The sequence below is a fragment of the Etheostoma cragini genome, chromosome 3 (genome assembly GCF_013103735.1).
Source record: "Etheostoma cragini isolate CJK2018 chromosome 3, CSU_Ecrag_1.0, whole genome shotgun sequence".
Classification (NCBI taxonomy): domain Eukaryota; kingdom Metazoa; phylum Chordata; class Actinopteri; order Perciformes; family Percidae; genus Etheostoma; species Etheostoma cragini.
This window is the reverse complement of record NC_048409.1, coordinates 17336928-17356068: the sequence shown is the minus strand read 5'-3', so window position 1 is coordinate 17356068 and position 19141 is coordinate 17336928. Positions and strand designations below refer to the sequence as shown.

The 19141-nt window shown below is 40.0% G+C and overlaps 1 protein-coding gene across 2 annotated transcripts in view; it reads right to left on the bottom strand.

The window, feature by feature from the left end:
- Positions 1–2741: 2741 nt before the first annotated feature.
- pid1 (phosphotyrosine interaction domain containing 1) overlaps positions 2742–19141 on the bottom strand; it is a 38043-nt gene continuing 21643 nt past the window's right edge. Inside the window, exons 3-4 of one of the 2 annotated variants that reach the window (XR_004656051.1) lie at positions 14258–15777; positions 2742–2763 (exon numbers count right to left, since the gene is read on the bottom strand). Coding sequence is in view for 1 of the 2 variants with exons in the window: in XM_034867321.1 (XP_034723212.1) it covers positions 15277–15777 (501 nt within the window). In the remaining variant the exon portion in view is untranslated. Of the gene's footprint in view, positions 2764–14139; positions 15778–19141 lie in introns of those variants that run through there. The other variant, XM_034867321.1, reaches the window with a different exon arrangement.

The window sequence follows — 19141 nt, the reverse complement described above, 5'->3', positions numbered from 1 at the left end:
CTCAGATAGTTCTGTTGAACACTTTTTGAGCAAGAAGGCCGGCAACCCATCTGGACCTATAGATTTCTTATTGCCAACCTTGCTACCACAATACAAGATATATGTTAAAATTAGTGTGCAATACAGAGAATGCAAAGTATTTTGGTTCAAGATGTATCTAGTTTAGCTCAATATACCAATACTCCTGGCCATCTTCATGCACAGATATTTAATGTGTGGCTTCCAGCAGAGTGTGTTGTCAAGTACAACACACCAAAAATGTATTTTCTTAAACTCTTTCAATGGTTTCATTATCAATTACTAATTTAATCATTTGTGTTTATAGTTTGATTTCTAAATATTCTAAATATCATGAATTTAGTTTTGTTCAAGTTTAAAGATAACTTATTGAATCAAAGCAGAGTTTTAATTTATTAATTTTATTAGTGACCATTTCCATTGTCGGCTGCAAATTATCCCCACAACCAATCTGCAAAAACAGTACATTTTAGTACATTTGATAATTTAAAATTGTAATTTAAGTAAAAGATAAACAATTTTGGGCCTAAAAATGACCCCTGTGGAACACCATAGGAAATACTAAGACTCCCTGACAGGTGATTACCCATTTGAACAAATTGACTCCTGTCCTCAATATAGTTTTTTATCCAGCTAAAGGCCACACCTCTTGTTTCATACCTTTCGTGATCTACAGTATCAAAAGCTTTTTTCTGATCAATAAAATCCCTACTGCATAGTTTTTATTTTAAATACAATTTGTTAATCTTTCCACTAACTCTTTAAGTGCCTTAGACGTTGACCTACCACATCTGAATCCATACTGATGGTCCATTAGTAAATTGTTTCTGTCAATGAAATTATCTAGCCTCTTGACAAATACTTTTGCAATTGAGATAGCAGAGATATGGCTTTATTGAAAATATGTGTATACAATGGGATGACTTTAGCTACTTTACTACTTTTACTTTTTACTAGAGACATATCAATGCCATTACAATCTTTAGAAGTTTTATTATTACATTTAATTACAATCTTTTTAATTTCTCTGCTTTCTACCATTCCAAAAAACAATGAATCTTTTTTCATTCAGTTTTTTTTTTTTTCAAATGTTCCATCCCAGAGTAATTTGTCACAGTGTAATTTATGTCTTTGGCCAGATTAGGACCCACATTAACAGAGTGTTTGTTGAATCTGTCAACCACTTTATTTATATTTGTCCACATCTTCTCATTATCATTGAAGTTTTCCGGATAGTTAAATTTGTTAAGTCCTTTTTGTAATAATGTAATAATAATTATGGTGTTTATTGTATTAAGTGTTCCTTTAAAGTTATCTTTGTTATTTTCTAGTAATGTATTGTGTTAATACTTCTTACATTCCTCATTATGGTAGTCAATTTGTTTTACATTCTTATATTTTAACTCTGATTCTTTCTTTCATTTTAGGTAATTCCTATAAAATACCAAGGTTGCTGATTAACACGTTTTGTCTGGTTTGCTTAATTTGTATTCAGTGTGCGAGTTTCAGCTGGATGCCAAAAGAACAAAACAAATAAAATGTGTTAATTAGTGACCAAGTGTCCCTGTCCTTAGATGTTTAAATCAGGGATCTCTAAATGGACTGTATTTATATAGTGCTTTTCTAGTCGTAACAACTACTAACAGCACTTTTACATACTACAGGTGCCATTCACCATCCGCACACTGTGGCCAAGGCGGCTGAACAAGGTGCCACCTGCTCATTAAATAGCATTCACATACACTAACACACTGCTGGCGCAGTATCGGAAGCAAGGTGTCAGCGCCTTGGCTGAGGACACTTTGACACGTGACAGCAGGGCCAGGAATCAAACACCAACCTTCCAATTGGTAGACAACCACTGTACCATCTTAAGCCACAGCCTCCCCCTATATCTGTCATTCCAATCACTTTCAAAACCTCCATAGTAGATTTTGAAGGAGATAGGAAATAGGGCTCGTACAGCCAAATCCAAGGCCTCTGTTGCTGAAAACCAGTAGTCTTTCGCTCTGGAGTTTAACTTCCCTTGAATCTGTGGAAGCCTCTTATTACCACCAGAGTTGCTAGATGGGAGATTTGTCTTTAACTGTATCCTTAACTATCCACATAGAACTATTTTTAATGCCTTCCATTTGGTTCAAGTGCTACCTCTATATTTTCAGTCATCGTCTACTCCCCCGAAGCAGTTTCCATGCCTTATTTATTCATGCGTTAAGTGAGCTGTGACACCTAGAGATGAATCCAAGGACAATCTCTTATTAGTCATATGTAATGTCACGAGGATCAACTGCAGCTCCTCAATTTTAGAACAAAAGACTAAAAATACAATACGTTAATCCATGACAGAGGAGCGAGAGGTTGAAATGGTTTATTTGAGTGTATACATGTGTTGAACGCTGAAATACCAAGTTGTGTGCAGTGCTGTACCTCTGGTTTGGATCATTAAATGCACATGATGCAAAGGATCTTTTAAGATTCCAATATCACACACCCACACACAGAGACACACACACACACACACACACACACACACACACACACACACACACACACACACACACACCTTTGAACGCTCATCCCTCAGCTCCACCTGCAGCCTTGACTCTCCAAGAACAGAGCTGTGGTGGGATGTGACATGTTGACAGGCAAGTTGCGATAACCCATGCAGTCCAGGGACTACTTAGACACATGCAACAGAAACACACACACACAGACACACACACACACACACACACACACACACACCTTTGTCCTTCAATAAAGGATGCAGACAACTGACAAGGTATCTGTTTACAGACCAACAGAATGTCCATGTTGGTGACAGTTAATGGAAACAGTCTTACAAGCTCTCCTGACCTACTTTGCAATTTTCTGCTCCTTTGAGACTTACACTTCTGGGGGCTTTGCAAGTTAAAATTCACAAGCAATTAAAGCTCCCAGGCTCAGCAGACCTGTGTCAGAGGTTGATTGAGTGATCTGTGGGCTCCTTGGCTGGAGGCAGATGTAGCTGCTCAGGTATGGAAAGAGTGGCCAGAGAAATGTGAAGGGATTCACCTGGACATGCTGAGAATAAGAGAAGAACGGAATTCAAGCGGCCACATTGCAGGACTTGAAGAAGGTTAACTGAAGGACCAATGTCAGTTCAAATTAAAGAGGTTTGAACCCTATTGTTTTCCTCCCGGTTTAGTGTTATTTGTCATCTTCCACCGCAGCTCAAATTCCCGTGAGCTGGAATGAGCTAGAAAAACAAAACTCTGTCCAATCAATCGAATATGTGTCCAATCTGCCACATTGTGCCGCTACAATTAACAATCAAAAAACAGTTTTGGAAAGAAAACGCCCCTCCGGCCGCAACTCCAATTTACTTGACATTTTTCCCACATATGCTGCTCAATGTGATCTACAAAAAAGCCATCGGACCATAGAGGTGATGACATTAAAATGTATCTAAATTTAGATTTACATTTAAAATGTTCATCTGAAATTGATGGAGACATTAACACCACGAATTGAAACATACGAAGTTTAAGTTTCAAGTTTCAAAGTTTTAAGTTTGGTTAACATCCAATAAACGGGGCAAAATTGCAGGACTTCCTGCATCTATTGAAGGGAAGAAACAGGTGTGTGGTAGGTTTCAATATTTTTTCTATAAAACATCTAAAGTGGATTTGGTCAGCTTTGTGAAGCTGAAAACCTCTGCTCAACTCTGCTTGCGGTTTAGAATTTTGGCATTTGGGCTGCTTTTCAAGCCTGCTGCAGATCAAGTGGTAGAGCGTTTGCCGATCAATCAGAAGGTTGGTTCTGAGCCCAGGCCATGCAGTCCAATCTCAAAGTGTATAAATGTCAGTGAAATGTACCTGTAACAAGTGAAAGTGTTTTGAGAAGCTGAAAAATGTGAATATATGAATTTCAGCTTGATGCAATATTTACACATTGTTTTAGAGATAAGACGTAAAGACCGAAATGACTAGATGGGTTAACTTTCACTATGTTAATTAAGTAAGAAAAGTTCAATTTTCTAAAACATTTCTGAAAATAAGATTAAGAAAAGGCGAATTAAAATGCAAATGCTCTACTGAAAACACATCTAATGCAAGTTTATCATTCCCCCTGGAAAACACTATCAACATGTCAACCAGTAACAAACCAATGAACTCAGTTGGCCTACATTGAGTTAAATAAGCCCTTATTTGTGTAAGATAGTAGAAAATCATATCATTAAACAATATAAAATTGATGTGTATTATAAAGTGTAGTGTATCAGTGTACAGTAGAGATTATGTAATATCTGCGGTTTTTATCCATTTGCAGAGAATAAATTTGAAAAAAATGATTTTTTCTTTACTTTGTGTCAAAACCAACTGACTTTGTAATATATTGTAATATAGTGTATTGACTGCAACCCTGAACATAAGTGTAACGCTGAACATGCCAAAAAAAGGACTCAGGTTGATTTATTGTGTCAGATGTCTCAGGCTGATGTGTTTCCCCTGGTGATGGACTTGACTGTGGCTGAGGACCTTGTCTCAGCTGGTAAAGTGCTTCTCTGTCACTGGCTCTGTACTCGTATACCAAGTGTAGTGTCTTCCGGCAGAAAGTACAACAGTTTGCTGCCAGTGAAGTGTCAGAAATCTTCACAGTGGGGTGGTTAGTGTCGTTGTTTTGACTGTGGAAGCTTAGGAAGAAGGATGTTTTTGCACAGTGAGGTTCTACATAGTAAAAAATACATGCATAAAGTTACAACTGTGGCACCACGGCTCAATAACATGTTCCGACCTGTGACCCGCTTCTCACATTGAGTGTTCACTTCGGCATCATGTTTCTTGGGCTCAAACTGTGGCTCAAACTAAAACGGCTTTTCTCACAGTGGGCTTAGGCATCAACAACACAGGGCGAGGAATTGTAGTTACTGAAAGTGGACACCTATTTTTCTTTCTTGTTTCTTTTAGGGTAGAATCCCTGGACAAGCCTGAGCAAGCCAAACTGGCCAATACTGTGAGCTGCATCTTTCTGAGCCAGATGGAGTGCAGTAACGTAAGCCTCAGTTCAGCTCCCAAAGTTTTCTGGGGCTTTTCAACTACAGCAGCTATTTGGATTTCATACAGCCTCTCTTTGTGAGGCAATGTTGTGCTTTGTATCAATGAAACTGTGACAATTTCCAGAGCTTAAACAAGATCAACAACATAGAACTCGTGCCACCTGAGGATCTGAAGACTGCTGACAGATTAAATATTTCAGACAAAATAGTCTGCTCAGGGTTAATCAAGATGATATATTTTGCAAATACCAGACAAAATGCTTTGCTCATTTCAGAATTTATTGCATTAGCTGATCATAATAAAGATACACAGGTTTATAAAAGCCCTTACTGGTATAACTTGTTCTGCGGATACTTACTGTAGCCGAGGCTAAACAGGAGCTGCAGAGAAAGGTGACTCTATTGTAAAGCATAGTTAGTGTGTAAGACTAATGCAACATTATGTAACCAACAACTATAGAAATGCCTTAGGTCAGATTATACAGTACATTGAGACTGACAGCAGCAAGGGTCCTGAGGTTGTTTCTTATTTCAGTAGCACAGATTGTTGTTCCCCTACATCTAGACAGAGTGGCCTGTGGCCTTTTCAGTCCCTATGTATTGAAGAGAGGAGACAGGGTGATTATCTTCAATAAAGTGTGCTGACAGACCATGAGCAACATTATTACACCTGACAGCACTGTGATGCTCAGCCATATATTCTGACAGCAGAGTTCCTGTAGCCTACCTGAGGACAGGGGAGGAAGTACACATTTTGTTGTACTCAGGCTCACTCTCATCTCACCCTGACCAGATTGCTGTAAAATGGATGGCCATGACGTTCCCACACAGAACCCTGACTGTTTTCCCTGTATTTAGGGTCTTCTTCTGGATGTAGCTTTGGATATAATCTGACCAATCGCCTGATTTGTTAGCAGTGTCAAAGTATCACTCAGAAAACACTCATCAGTCGCAGTGAATGAAAACAGTCACATAGAGCCTGCAGCAGTGTCAGTCATTACTGTCCCCGGTGAATCTTGACAGCACCTTGTCACCTTGCGGAATTCTGAGCCATAACCCTGAATGAAAATGACATGATAGCTCGTGCTGCTCACATACAGTAATAAAAAGAATTTAGTGACACTATAGACGGTGAGAAAAATGGGGAAGTCTTCAGTGTTGTTGATTAAATCAAATGTATTGGTATTGATGTTATTTGCTCCAGTGTCCGATTATTGAGAAACAACTTCTATCATCCACTAATAGCCCCTGTTCAGATGATGGCTTTAAGATTGTAAAGGGCTGTGTGTTTTTCTCATTAACACCCATCTGTATGCTCCATACATATAAACTCATCTCCTAAAAGTTTGGCTAATGAACCAATTAGTTAGAAATAGGCCTAGACGCAGCACTGTCATATGTTGTTATGATTAAACTGATTGTTATGAGTTTTATTTGTTGGCATGCAATAAATAAATAAAAATGTCGGGTCCCTCAAATATTCTACAACACAATAATGACAATGTTGAAATAGATGCAACATTCGCAGCAAACCCACAACAATTACGGATACAATACTAGAGTGCCAGTTATTTCTAAATCTTTTTGTAACTTAATCTAATAAAGATAATCAAGCAGTTGCTCAGTTTTATTTTAAAACTCTCCAAACAGTTAACTTTGGATTTTGACTGAAGATTATTTATGGCTTACATGTTGTCATCTGTATTTCTTATATTGTTACAGTATGTAAAGCAGCAGACTCTTGAAAAGAGGACTTCTTACATTTTGACCTGGTTTCCAGTTGATTTTAGAATAATTTGTCTCTGTGACATCAGTTATTTGTTTTATTTACAATGCAAGTCAACTCGAAACAATATGTTTAAAATATAGATTAAATATTCCAAAAGATTATTTGCTTTAAAAAGTGAATCATTTTCTTCTTTTCTTCTTTTTTATGCGACTGAATTCAAGTCACCACACGTAGAAAACATATAAAGTCACACTATTATTTAATTGTCAATGTGGTCAGCTCTACTCTAAGCTATCCTTTCTTTGAAATGTATGTCCAACAGTGATACATATTTACTGTGTGCATTTAATATGTCGATCCTATCACTAGTGACAAACATGAAGTCCATCTCATATCTCGGATTTGGGTTATGAATCCTTTTCGCACAAATACACTAACACACCACACACTCACAATCAGATGAAACGATAACACAGCCGTCCTGTGTTCAGAAGATGTGCTATAAGTTCCATCTTATATTCTGTATCTTCCCTACAACCTGTAGAGCTTTGGGGCTTCAGAATGAAACCAGCTGCGCCACGCAGGTAGACCACTACTACAAGGCTTAGCCAAAAGTCATGGCTGAAACACTCTCCTTCAGCTTTATCAGTGCTAAATAACGCTGATGATTGATTAGGAAAAAGGAGATTTTTAATTTGACAGCATGGCCTCCAAACTGACAAATGTATTTGTACAGTATGTGAGCAAACATTATTTCACTTCACTTCACAGGGCATTATTTAGGTCACATCCAGCAGTATGCTGAATATCTGGACTAAAAACAGGATCTGCGGTTTTGTAATCAACCGGCACTATGATACGTGTTCAATGCTCAATAATCTCATCTCTGTGTTCCTCTCAAAGCCTTTGACATGTGGAAAGGAAACAATTATGAAGGGGCATCCATCCAGAAGTCATGACATTTTCAATAAGGTAAGCCTGTACTGGCTGTGAAGAAATGGAATAATCCTGGCACCTCCAACGTTAAGATTACGTGCAAGGAATGCTGTTTTAACAGGTCATGTCTGTCTTACCTCAGTATTGTTATTTTTATTTAAATCTCTTAAGCATAAATAGGCTACGTTGTAATAATGGAGGAAAACAGAAACACATACAACCTTTTCAGATAGCAGTATAAGTGCAGCTCTTTCTTCAAGATATGAGTTCAGCAGCCTATAACTATAAAAATTTTAACAATTAATACAACTATCGCAAATGCTGGTATCTAAAAAATGTATAACCAGCAGTTCAATTATTGCAATCTAATTGAAGTCAATCCCTCTTCAAACAGCACATCTGCTTTTTTTTTTTGTTAATAAATGTTGAGCAATGATGACACCTAGTGGACGAATAAGGTAATGTCAGCAGCAGAAAGTCTTAACCCTCATGTTGTCCTCAGGTCAAATTTGACCCGTTTTCAGTAAAAAAAAAATCTAAATCAAAATAAGTGCTGAAAATGTCAGCATTAGAAATATTGAAAAAAACAACAACAAAAAAACAAAACACCCACAACATTGAAAAAAGTAACAAAAATTTCTGAAAAAGCGATAATAATGTTGAAAAAAAGTGACCATGGTTGACAGGAAGACAACACAAAGATCCAATACGTATAGTATTTACTGTAATAAATCCCAAAATGGACCCAATGCGTCATCAGATATTAAGGAAACATGCTAAGATGAAGTAGTATCTTTTCTGACAACAATGCTAATGCCAGAAATTTCTGTTCCGTGACGGAATTTCTGTTTGTGTTTTGACCTGTGTGTTAATTGCCCGGTTTGACAGCCAGGCCGGGTTGCCAGCTATACCTGTACAACGTAAACCCAGAAACCAACGGGCTCAACGGAGATAGACTCTACCCGAGCTAACAAAAAAACTAAAACTTGTTTCTAACAGTTGCATGGCCAGAGATGTAACAAACCCATTAGCTTAGCTTCAAATTAGCTTTAGGCTAATTTATCACGGCTACTAGGGACGGGCATGTTTAGTCATTTCAACATTTGCGTACTCACATTCAATTATATACAGCTAGAGTACCCGAGTTGGTTACTCGCAAAAACAAATTGATACACAGCCAATAAAGTGATCCAAACTGGTCCTTGCTAACACCGTCATGCTAACCCTGCTAACTGCTTACGTTAACGGTTTACAACGTGTAGCCTGTTCAATGGTGAGTTATTTTAAGCCAAGAGATGGGGGCTGTAAATTGGGAAAAGAGGATTGTGAGTTTGCAGTGTGTTTAGCGATTGTTGCCGTAATTCTAAGCCAATAAAGTGTGTATCTTAGTCGGGTAGAGAGGACGGCAAGGTGGTGTTATTTGAAAAATATCCAAAGCCTAGGAAGTGTGTCTGTCCATCTGGTGGAGAGGACTGTGAGGTTGTTGAGTTTTTAATGGTTCTTACCGTAATTCTAAGCCCAAAAAGTGTGTCTGTCAGTTGGCTACGGAGTTCTGCGTGAGCACCGACTGTCAATATAGCCAGCATCTAACGTTAGCTACTCCGCTGTGCTGTGAAGTAATCTCTGGCTATGTGAGACAAGCGTCTAGAAACACAAGAGGGTCTGGCAAAGCGAGATTATGGATACTGCGGTCTCAGCCTGAAAACCTCGGTGAACTTTGAGTCTGGGGAGGAGGGAGAGACTCTCTCCACTATTTAAAATTTGTACTGCAGTAGCTATTTTAAACCCTAGCTGTCAGTATTACATATTGCACCTTTAAGTTTTTTTTTCCTTGTCTTTTCAGGCATCTATGTATTCGTGTCTGTGACCTCATTCTCAACCGATGAGACAGTTTGGTCAGTTGTTTATTTTCCGAGCTGTTATTTTGGCCTGAGCGGCAGGATGTGACAGAGCTGAAATACCCAACTCTCCTCTCAACATCTGGGTGCAAGATGCCCGACCAGATGAGCAGTGTCTTCATTCCTGTCACCTATTCATCCTATTGTTTTTCTCCACTCTTTCCACTTTTCGCCTATGCTCTGCATCTCCTTGCTGCTTCTTTCCACCCCTCCTTCTTGAACATCAAACCGCCAAAATCAGCCCACAATTAAGCCAAAGACAAATACAATCACTGCTGCTCATATATGCAAAATTTGGATAAATAACATACAATCTACAAATAATTGAAACTGCTTAATTCAGTATAGCAAAACAAGAAAACTACCATGAGAATAAACGTTTACAAAAAAAAGTTTGGGAATAGTTTGACATTTTGGGAATGCAATGATTAATTATCAAGCTCTCTGCAAAAAAAAGCCTATTTTCCAAAAGACCTTATTCCTTTAATGTGAAAAAACAATACTATCAAACCTCTAAAGCACATCATTGTTGGAATCATGTGTTGCTTGTCAAATATCAGATAATTAGTGTAGCAAATTTTCACTTTCATATTGGAAACTTTCAAATATGAACACATCAAAACAGGCCATGTGCTTTAAGAAAATGATATCTTCAGAAACTATTAGAGATATTTTCTTGTATTAAAACTGAACAGCAACAGGTGTGTAGATAGTTGAATAGCATTAAACAGTAGGACAGACAGAGAAAGTGATATTTGTGCTTCAGGATCTGATTTAGTTGGTTGTTGTTTCAGACTCTTATGCCTTGTTCCTGACAAACCAGCTCCTCCTGGATCTTCGTCCAGACATTTCCTGTCTGCAAGGATTCAGGGCAGCATCTCATCTGTAAATGTATTACAATAGCGATGTGCACTGAATCCTCAGGGCTTTGGTTAGCTGAGAGTCTGAAGTCTTAGGTTGTGACGCCCGCCTCCTTTCTCTTCATTCCAGTCCACATTTCATTATGACAGGAATCTTAAATCATATGAAGGCTATAGGGGATCTGGACATGATCAGAGGAAATAGTTTGTATTTCAGAAAGAAATACTGCAATCTAACTGAGGATGTCCTTTTTATCATCCATCCTCAGGTCTGGCAGATAGATTACCTTCAGTACTTTAGATTTTAAACTAGTTTTCTGTAATGTTTTGCATATTACAGACTGTATCTGTCTGGCTACTATGGAATACTCACCCCAAATGCTTTTTTAATGTTTTAATGGTTAAATCTTGTTTCACCATGTTGAACCCCACAACCTAAAGTGTGCTTCATCAGTCAAGCCAGAGATAGAAAGAATGTGAACGGGTCCTGGTTCATTTCACACGTTAAACACATATGTTTACAGTTTTCTCTCCAAGAGGCCCAGGCCCCCTGCTTGGGAAGCGACAGCTGAGAGATAAAGAGAGTAAGGCAAAGGTAGTGAACGAATAAGAGGAGTCTGATTAGAAGCCAGTATTGGCACCGCTCCCAACCCAAGCCAGACCTCAAGCGTGTGGACTCTTACCGCGTAGATAGACAGGCGGTTCTGGGACCTTGAAAGAAGAAAAGCAGACTGCTGGAGTTGTAACAGAGTGGTTTTGTGTGCTGACTGACTTGACGCCTCAATGGATCAGAGACGCAGGCTGCCGGGGGTAGCCTCTCTCTGGGTCCCACCGGGCCCCTCTGTGGAAGTGGGTCAGACACATGGGTGAGCAATCAGAGATTGTATGCTCAGCATAGATCCAAGACAGAGGCATCTAAACAGTGAACCGTGTGTACAGTGAGCAGGAAAAGACAGGGGCAGAAGGCGTTGTTGACACAGTGTAATAAAACTTTGAGTGTAGATAGGATTATCAGTAATTGTGGTCAGATTATCTCATGTGTTTGTGGCTGATTCAACGTTGCATCTGTGTAATGAAATCCATTACTTAATTTAGGAAATGTCTACACAATGTACATTAATGTCAGTTTGGTGCATCAGGGTGCACACAATGCAGCCTCTGTTGCCACCCCCACCCCAAATGAGCTAATAATGTAACAGCAGAACAATCTGTTTCCCTCCTGCCATATTCAAAAGTAATGTATAAGGAATTGGATTGTTTATGACAACATGAAAAGGCTTCTTTGAAAAAAAAAAAAAATTCAAAGCAGAAAAAGCTGTAACTTTTATTGCCAAAGGGAGGCAGTGTTCTCATTTAACGCACATCAACATTCTTCACAGCATCCATTTTGCCTCCAATTCTCTGCTGCCTCTTAAACTGCAAAATGATCGCCAGCCACAGAAGCAGAGAGCAGCTAGTTATCTTGTTCTTGATGTGGGCACTTTGAAGAGACAAGGTCTGCCACATTCTGGCAGATGAGAGGCCGGAGCACAACAACACAATAAAAGACAGATCTGAGAAAGACAAAAGGAATGTGAAGAATGGGAACATAAAAACCTCCTTCAGAGGACGGAAAAAGGCAGTGTCACACTTAAACCTGAAATATGCATGGAAATACCATAAACTTAATAAAGTGACGTTTAAGAGTTTGTTTAGGCCAATAGTGACCACGGGCAGTAAATGAGTGATTGTAAAACACTCACCCCACCTACACTTGGCATTAAACTCTTTGTGTTACATTATGGCTTTAAGTCGCATCCAAACAATTCCTAAAACACACACCACACCAAAACAGATTTTATACCTTGCAAAGTTTCAGAATAGTCACATTCCAGTATGCTGCAGCATTAAAATTAAGACATGCTTTATTGATTCCGCAATGGAGAATTTACATTTCTTCCCTCTGTTGTTGCACACATGCCAAAAATCCACACACATGTCCTAACATACATGGACTAATGGAGAGGTTTGGTGCCTTGCTCAAAGGCACCTTGGCAAAGCCCCAGAGGTGAACTGGCACCTCTCTAGCCACCAGTCCCCACTTGATACTTTGGTTCGCACAGGAACTTGAACCTGCAACTCACTGGTTCCCAAGCCAAGTCGCTACGGACTGACCCACTGCCACTCCTAACATGTATGGAGGACTGTGTGGTTATGCTTTATATCTGTCCTGGCAGTGTCAGCGCATCATCTAGTTACCGGTTCGGTTTTTTCTAAAACTGACCATTCTTTGTATTTACCCTCCCACATGCAACCACAGCAGGGAATGTACAAGTTAACATCAAGGTGAGTTTAAAGACTAAAAAAATGTTTTACTTGGGATGTAGTGACAGTGGAGAATGAGACATGAGATGTGGATTCGAGACAAAACAGAACACACCATCACGTGCTTGTTCTTGGTAAATACTTTATATGCAATTGGTTCTTGATCTTTGCAAACACTGTATAGAAAACACTTAAGGTAACATTTTTCAAACATTTAAAGCACGTCTGAGCTTTCAGACAGACATGACACATGACCCCCCCCCCCCCACGCCTTCCCACTTCTGGCCTGTCCATACACACCCCTCAGCATGCTTCCCTACAACATACAATCACTTACACACACGCGCACACATACACGCGCACACGCGCACACACATTATTCACAGTAGGCTTTATAACACTTTTTTTGTATCATATGATGGTTCCTCAACATTTGTTTTAATTAAAATAGCTATCAACATTTATGCTGTAATATTCGGAAAGTGATACATTTGTATTTACATAAGCTTATTGAGCAAGTTTCAATTACAATGTGTGTGTATATATGTATAATTGTATGTAGGTGTGTATATTTGAGTGTGTTTGTTTTGACCAGACCCACCTAATCAGTTTGAGTCACTGACCAAAGACTGTTTCTACTGATGGCGTCCAATCTGTTCAATACAGTCCTGTTAGAAAAGAAGAAAGTGGCATGGTGAGTTTCTAACCCCACAATGGTGCCTCAATGCAGGCAGCAGATCAGAGTGAAATTGGTCACTAACTGTCCCCTACAATTTATCTGTGATAGCATGAGGAGATCATGGGAGACTGAAGTCACCGGAGATGGTGTGAGGCACTCACAGCACGTTGGACTCATCATACATTCAGCAGAGGCCAGGAGGTGTCAGTCATTATCTTGGACGGCTGTGTTACAGGGTCCTACAACCTCTGCGACTTGCACATTCAGACTCTCATGTGTTCATTTCATACGAGATAAAAGCAAGAAAACGTGGCAAATGGTCACAGTACCATGTCTTCATTTTAAAACACCTCCTTCAGCATCAAAAATGGATGCTTCAAGGGAGATGAGAAGTTACTTCTAGCTAATAATTTTAACCCCCCCCCCCCAAATGTTTCTCCTCCCTCACCTTTTCTCTTTCACTCTCACGCACGCATGCATATGCATGCACACGCATGCATGCACACGCGCACACGCACACACACACACACACACACACACACACACACACACACACACACACACACACACACACACACACACACACACACACACACACACACACACACACACACACACACACACACACACACACACACACACACACACACACACACACACACACACACACACACACACACACACACACACACACACACACACACAAGCACTCATGTGTACATTCATATACACAAAGTACAGAAGTAAGCAATTACAGCTACACGCAGAAAAAACAAAAACAGAAAAGGTTGGCACACATACACACATAGGGACGTGGGAAAGAGACCAAACTCATGTGAGAGGAAAGTGAGGCACATAAACTGAGCACATAATCTGACAGGCAAAATCCAGCCTGGATTTTGATATACTCAAAACAGAAGTAGATGATTAAGGTGTCGCAGACAGGCCAAGGCTTTCAGCCCAGTGAGAACTTCTAAAATTAAACATCAATGTAGCACCTATATTCTTCCAGGTACCGTATGCATACTCTAAATTTGTAAGTACCTATTATATGGAGATGGCGGTAGAAGCTCCGGTTCCATCGTTCACATGACAGCCATGCCGGCCAATCATTTTGGGGTTGGACTAAGGTACCATAGTGATAAAATGAATAGTGCTTAAAGGCTTAGCTTTTTTTTTCCACATCCTCATTTACAAATAGCAAGGTCAAAAGCTTTGTAACAGAAATCCAAATAATTAAACATTTAAAGAATTTATGTGCTCCAACAGTTACATGAACTCTGGTTTGGGACCGGAAATAGGTCACAGGCCTGTTCTGCTGGGTCCATACATGGCAGGTGTAGCAATAGGTTGTCATGAGCTGGGGTCAGAAGAACAGGGACTAAACGTTGTTGTTTCCTTGGTGAAAAAGCTTAAGAACCACAAACAGAGTCTCTGCTGAGTGCAGGAGCGACAGTGGTTGAAAATGGAGATAGAAATGTCGAGTCAATCTCTTGAGAGCGTTTGCAGAGGTCTTTAAAGGACCCCTGTAGGTCTTTGAGGGCCATTTATTTAATGTGGCAGCACTTTGCTATCCCTGCATGTAAATGTAGGTCTTTTGTAACTCCATTTTCATCTACCTTCCATTTACAGTATTAAAAAGCTACTTCATTATCCTGGGTGTGTTGGTTCTCAGGTTCACTTAATTTTGTTCCAAATTGATAACAGAATGAGATAGTAGGTGGGAGAATGAGAGAGAACAGGTAATCCGTCCATCCTTCCAGTTACCCCTCGCTTAGTTAGGATGGAGATCAGGAGTTTAGGGGAGTTTTAGTTCAACCGTCGTCTGGGGTCGAGTCTTCGGGGGTGGACGAGTCCTCAGCAAAGTCGTCCGATGAGCCACTCTTGTGGATGCGCCCGTCGCTGCGCATGCTGTGGAAAGTCTTGCGGAAAGCCTCCATCATTGAGTGTGCCAATTTCTTGGCCTCCAGCTTGCTCTCACACTCCACAGCATGGCAGTCCATTTGGAAGGTCAGGTCATCGTTGATCTCCCGGTAGATCCAGGCAAATACATTGGGTCTGACGCTGTGGTCAGCTGTGCAGTAGGCAATCCGCGCCACCTGGTAGGTGTCCATGGTTACTGAGGCCTCGCCGTGCTCATCCAGGTGGTGAAGACGCACCTGGAAGGGCCGGATCTCCAGCAGAGAGTTGCCTTCGGGGAAGCTGCCCTGCTGCTGAGCAAGGCCACGACGCTCCACAAGACCCACCACCGCCGACTCTGTGCAGCCAGACAGGAACTGGGTCCCGGAGATAGTCACCTTACCCAGGTAGGCAACCTGTAGGAAGATGCACACAAATACTATTAGACGTGTCTTTTTCACAACACCACGTATAACAAACAGTCGTTATCGATGACCTTCCACTTCTGGGATTGTGTTGTTGCTGCCAGGAAATTCTGCCGCGTGTCCTTTTCGGCCAGATGTCCATTACCTTCCTCTTTCTTTGTGTTGGAATTTTAACTGCTCAGATCTCTGGAAGTTAAATCCAGACGCCTAGTTTTCTGTCCAATCTGACTTTTCTGTTGTGCGACTAAAACAATTTTGAACGTACACGTTCCACAAAAACAAGTTCCTTCCTGAGGCTTTTTTGCAGAGGCACCGTGGCTTTGAGCGGAGCTTAACGCCGCCCAAGGTGGTTGTGGTTGGTTTAAAAACATGCCAATAAACCAGAAAACGTTTCTTTTACATCCAGGAATGCTGTGTGGACTAGCAGGAACCTCCTCCTTCACGCAATGGAGGAAGGTCTGGCAAAGCAAGACTAAATTAACAAAAATATGCAGTTGACTACAAATACACCTTTAAAAACTGAAGTTTTGCACCAGATGTACAGAATCAGATGCAAAAGGGAAAAATAACAGGGATGAAATATTAAAAGTGGAAAGTGGGACTGTTCCCTGTCATACAGTCTATTATTAGGATTTTTCATAAAGCCCTTTTCTTTACAAAGTTACAAGGAAAAGACACGGATAAGGAAATACTGTTAGAAACCAGCGGAGCACATCCATTCTAAGGGGACAACACAGGCATATAAGGAGGTCTAAATCACTACTAAACAGATCTTTATCTTCATCAAGAGTGGACCCTTTTTCTTTTCAAATCACTTCAGGCAGAAATAATTCCATGTTCATGTACATCTTAAGGTTAATTAACCTAAAAAAAAACTGGGGTACGTTAAGTCTATCTGTAGTGGCGATAAGAGGCTTTTTTAATTTTCTGTGGTAACTGTGCTGACATGCTGGAGGATGTGTGAGAGCTATTTCCCAAAGAGAAAAAAAATATGTTGAGCTTTGGCTGCAACAAGTACCATAGAATACCATAGTAATGACGCTGCATACCAAGAGAGCGATAGACTGAGGAGATGGACAGCGTTTGGAGGGAGAGATGGAGTTAAGACGTGAACAAAACTGGACTTTTCTTTGGGAACGGGGCCAATGTGAGAGCGGTCCAGGAATAATGGCTGACTTGTGCGCTTTCTTTATAAAAATACACAGAGGTGGAGCCTGCTACGAGTCAAACACTCAGAGTTTTCACTTCTGTCTGTGTTTATACTGGGGCAAGGAATACTCCTCTCTCTCAAGACTTCATTACAGCATGTCCCATGCAGCACACATGGCTGCTTACAACATGAGTGTGATGATAAGTGTCAATACTAAAGGAGAGCTGTGTATCATATAACAGTCAGGAACATTTTTAGAAGATATCGCCTGCATTTATGGCTCAATGCACATCCGTCAATGTCAAGAGTCTGTGGTTTGGATAACACTATTCCCTTATGAAATACACGCAAAATATTACCTACAATTCTTTTCAGTTCTTACACTTTATTATCCAACAACTGCAGACGTCCACCCAGCAGATCAACAAAAATCAATGCCAGACTAACAGAGAGCAACAGAAAGTGATACAAAGCAGAGGCGCGGGTCATGTTTCGTTCAACACGTGATTGGACTCCTTCTCTTCTTTCACGCGTTTTGTTTAGTCTGCAACCATCAAGTCTATCTGCCCTCATTCTCTGCTATGATTTTCACTGAATGGAATTTTTCAGAGTAAGCATGCACAACAATCAGCCAGTCACTCAGACCAGCCTCTCGGTTAGACAGGCAGTTAAGGCGTATGCAGAGCAGGCAGTGCCTTACTGAAGTATTTTGTAAAATCATGCACTCTTTGTAAAGCTGTGGAGCCCACATGCTTGAAAATAAATTTGCAGATCCTTTCAAAAAAAATAAAAAAAGGAGGAAATGAAAGTAATGGAGGTATTTAAGAGTTAATGGGGTAGAGAGAGAAGAAGCTAATGAGAAATAGAAAGCAAAAGAAAAAAAAACTGAAATATATCCCTGGAAAAAAATGTATAATAATCAAACATTTCATTTTTGCCAATTCACTTTCTTTCCAAAATGTGGGATGAGAATCAATGCCATGTCTGTATGTTAAGTATGGAGCTGGAGCCAGGATGAAGTTAGCCTAGCTTAGCATAAAGATGCAGGAAGCAGGAAGAAAATAGTTAAGAACAGGCAAGTGATTTTAAATCATTTTTATGTATCAACACCTCTCAAGCTCACTTATTCAAATATTTACAGAAATGTAAAAGTGCCTATTTGTGGTGTTATGGTTCGTTACATGTGTTAACTATTTCAAGGCCAGTTTATGAAAATAAGACAAGTTAGATAAATAGTCTTTTAGCTAAACGTTAGCAACACAAACAACAAAATAAGGCCAACGTCAGAGATACAGTATTTTTCCACTGAGCAACAACTGAAACTTGATAAGATTTCAGATGCACCATAACTCCTCAATTGTTTGTTTTTTTTTTATACGGGACTAAGGGTAAGATAAAACATTTCATGTAACAGTCGGGTAGTCTGGTAAATGAACAGAAGTAGCATATTTTCCCTAAATGATGTCTTTAACAGTTTAAACAAGAAAGGTGTGGTGAAACAATTTAAATCAAACTGAATGAAGGTGAATCTACTCAAAAAGTAGCAAGTGTAGTTATCTACTCCATAAATACCACAAACACTGGTACTGCGTGCTACCACTATGGTGGATTATCCCCCGAAAAAACCCTGATTGCAGTGCAACATGACATTGATTCACAGTTTCCAAACAGTAAGAGATCCAGGAAGTGAAAGCAGCTGTCTCCTCATGCCTGCTTTTCATTAGAGGTGACCACAGAGGTTGGACACTCGGCTTTTGCACCCGATCCATCATGCAGCCGAGTACCACAGGTCTGCAGCAGCAGCTTGGAGGCTAGTCGACCACACTGATACCCTCTGGCAGCCAAAAGGCATTCAGTCACACAGCCAGCCAACAAATCCAAAAACAGCACGACACATCAACCGTCCAGAGTGTGCTGTTTGTATGTCATACAGCAATAAAGAGTCTTTGTGAAATTCTTTTCTCAGTCTCTCTTATGTTGATATTAAGTTTCTTGTTTAAACTACAGATTATTTCTACTGATTGCTTGTTTCCTAGTTGAAGGAAGGCTGACTGCTATGCCACGTTTCATTCTCTTCTAGCAGCTGGTAGTAGGCCAAAATAAAAAAATGCAGTTCACGTTTCTTTCTCTTAATTTATATATACACGTGTGTATGTATGTATGTAGTACGTGTGTATATATACACACGTGTGTATGTATCTAGTA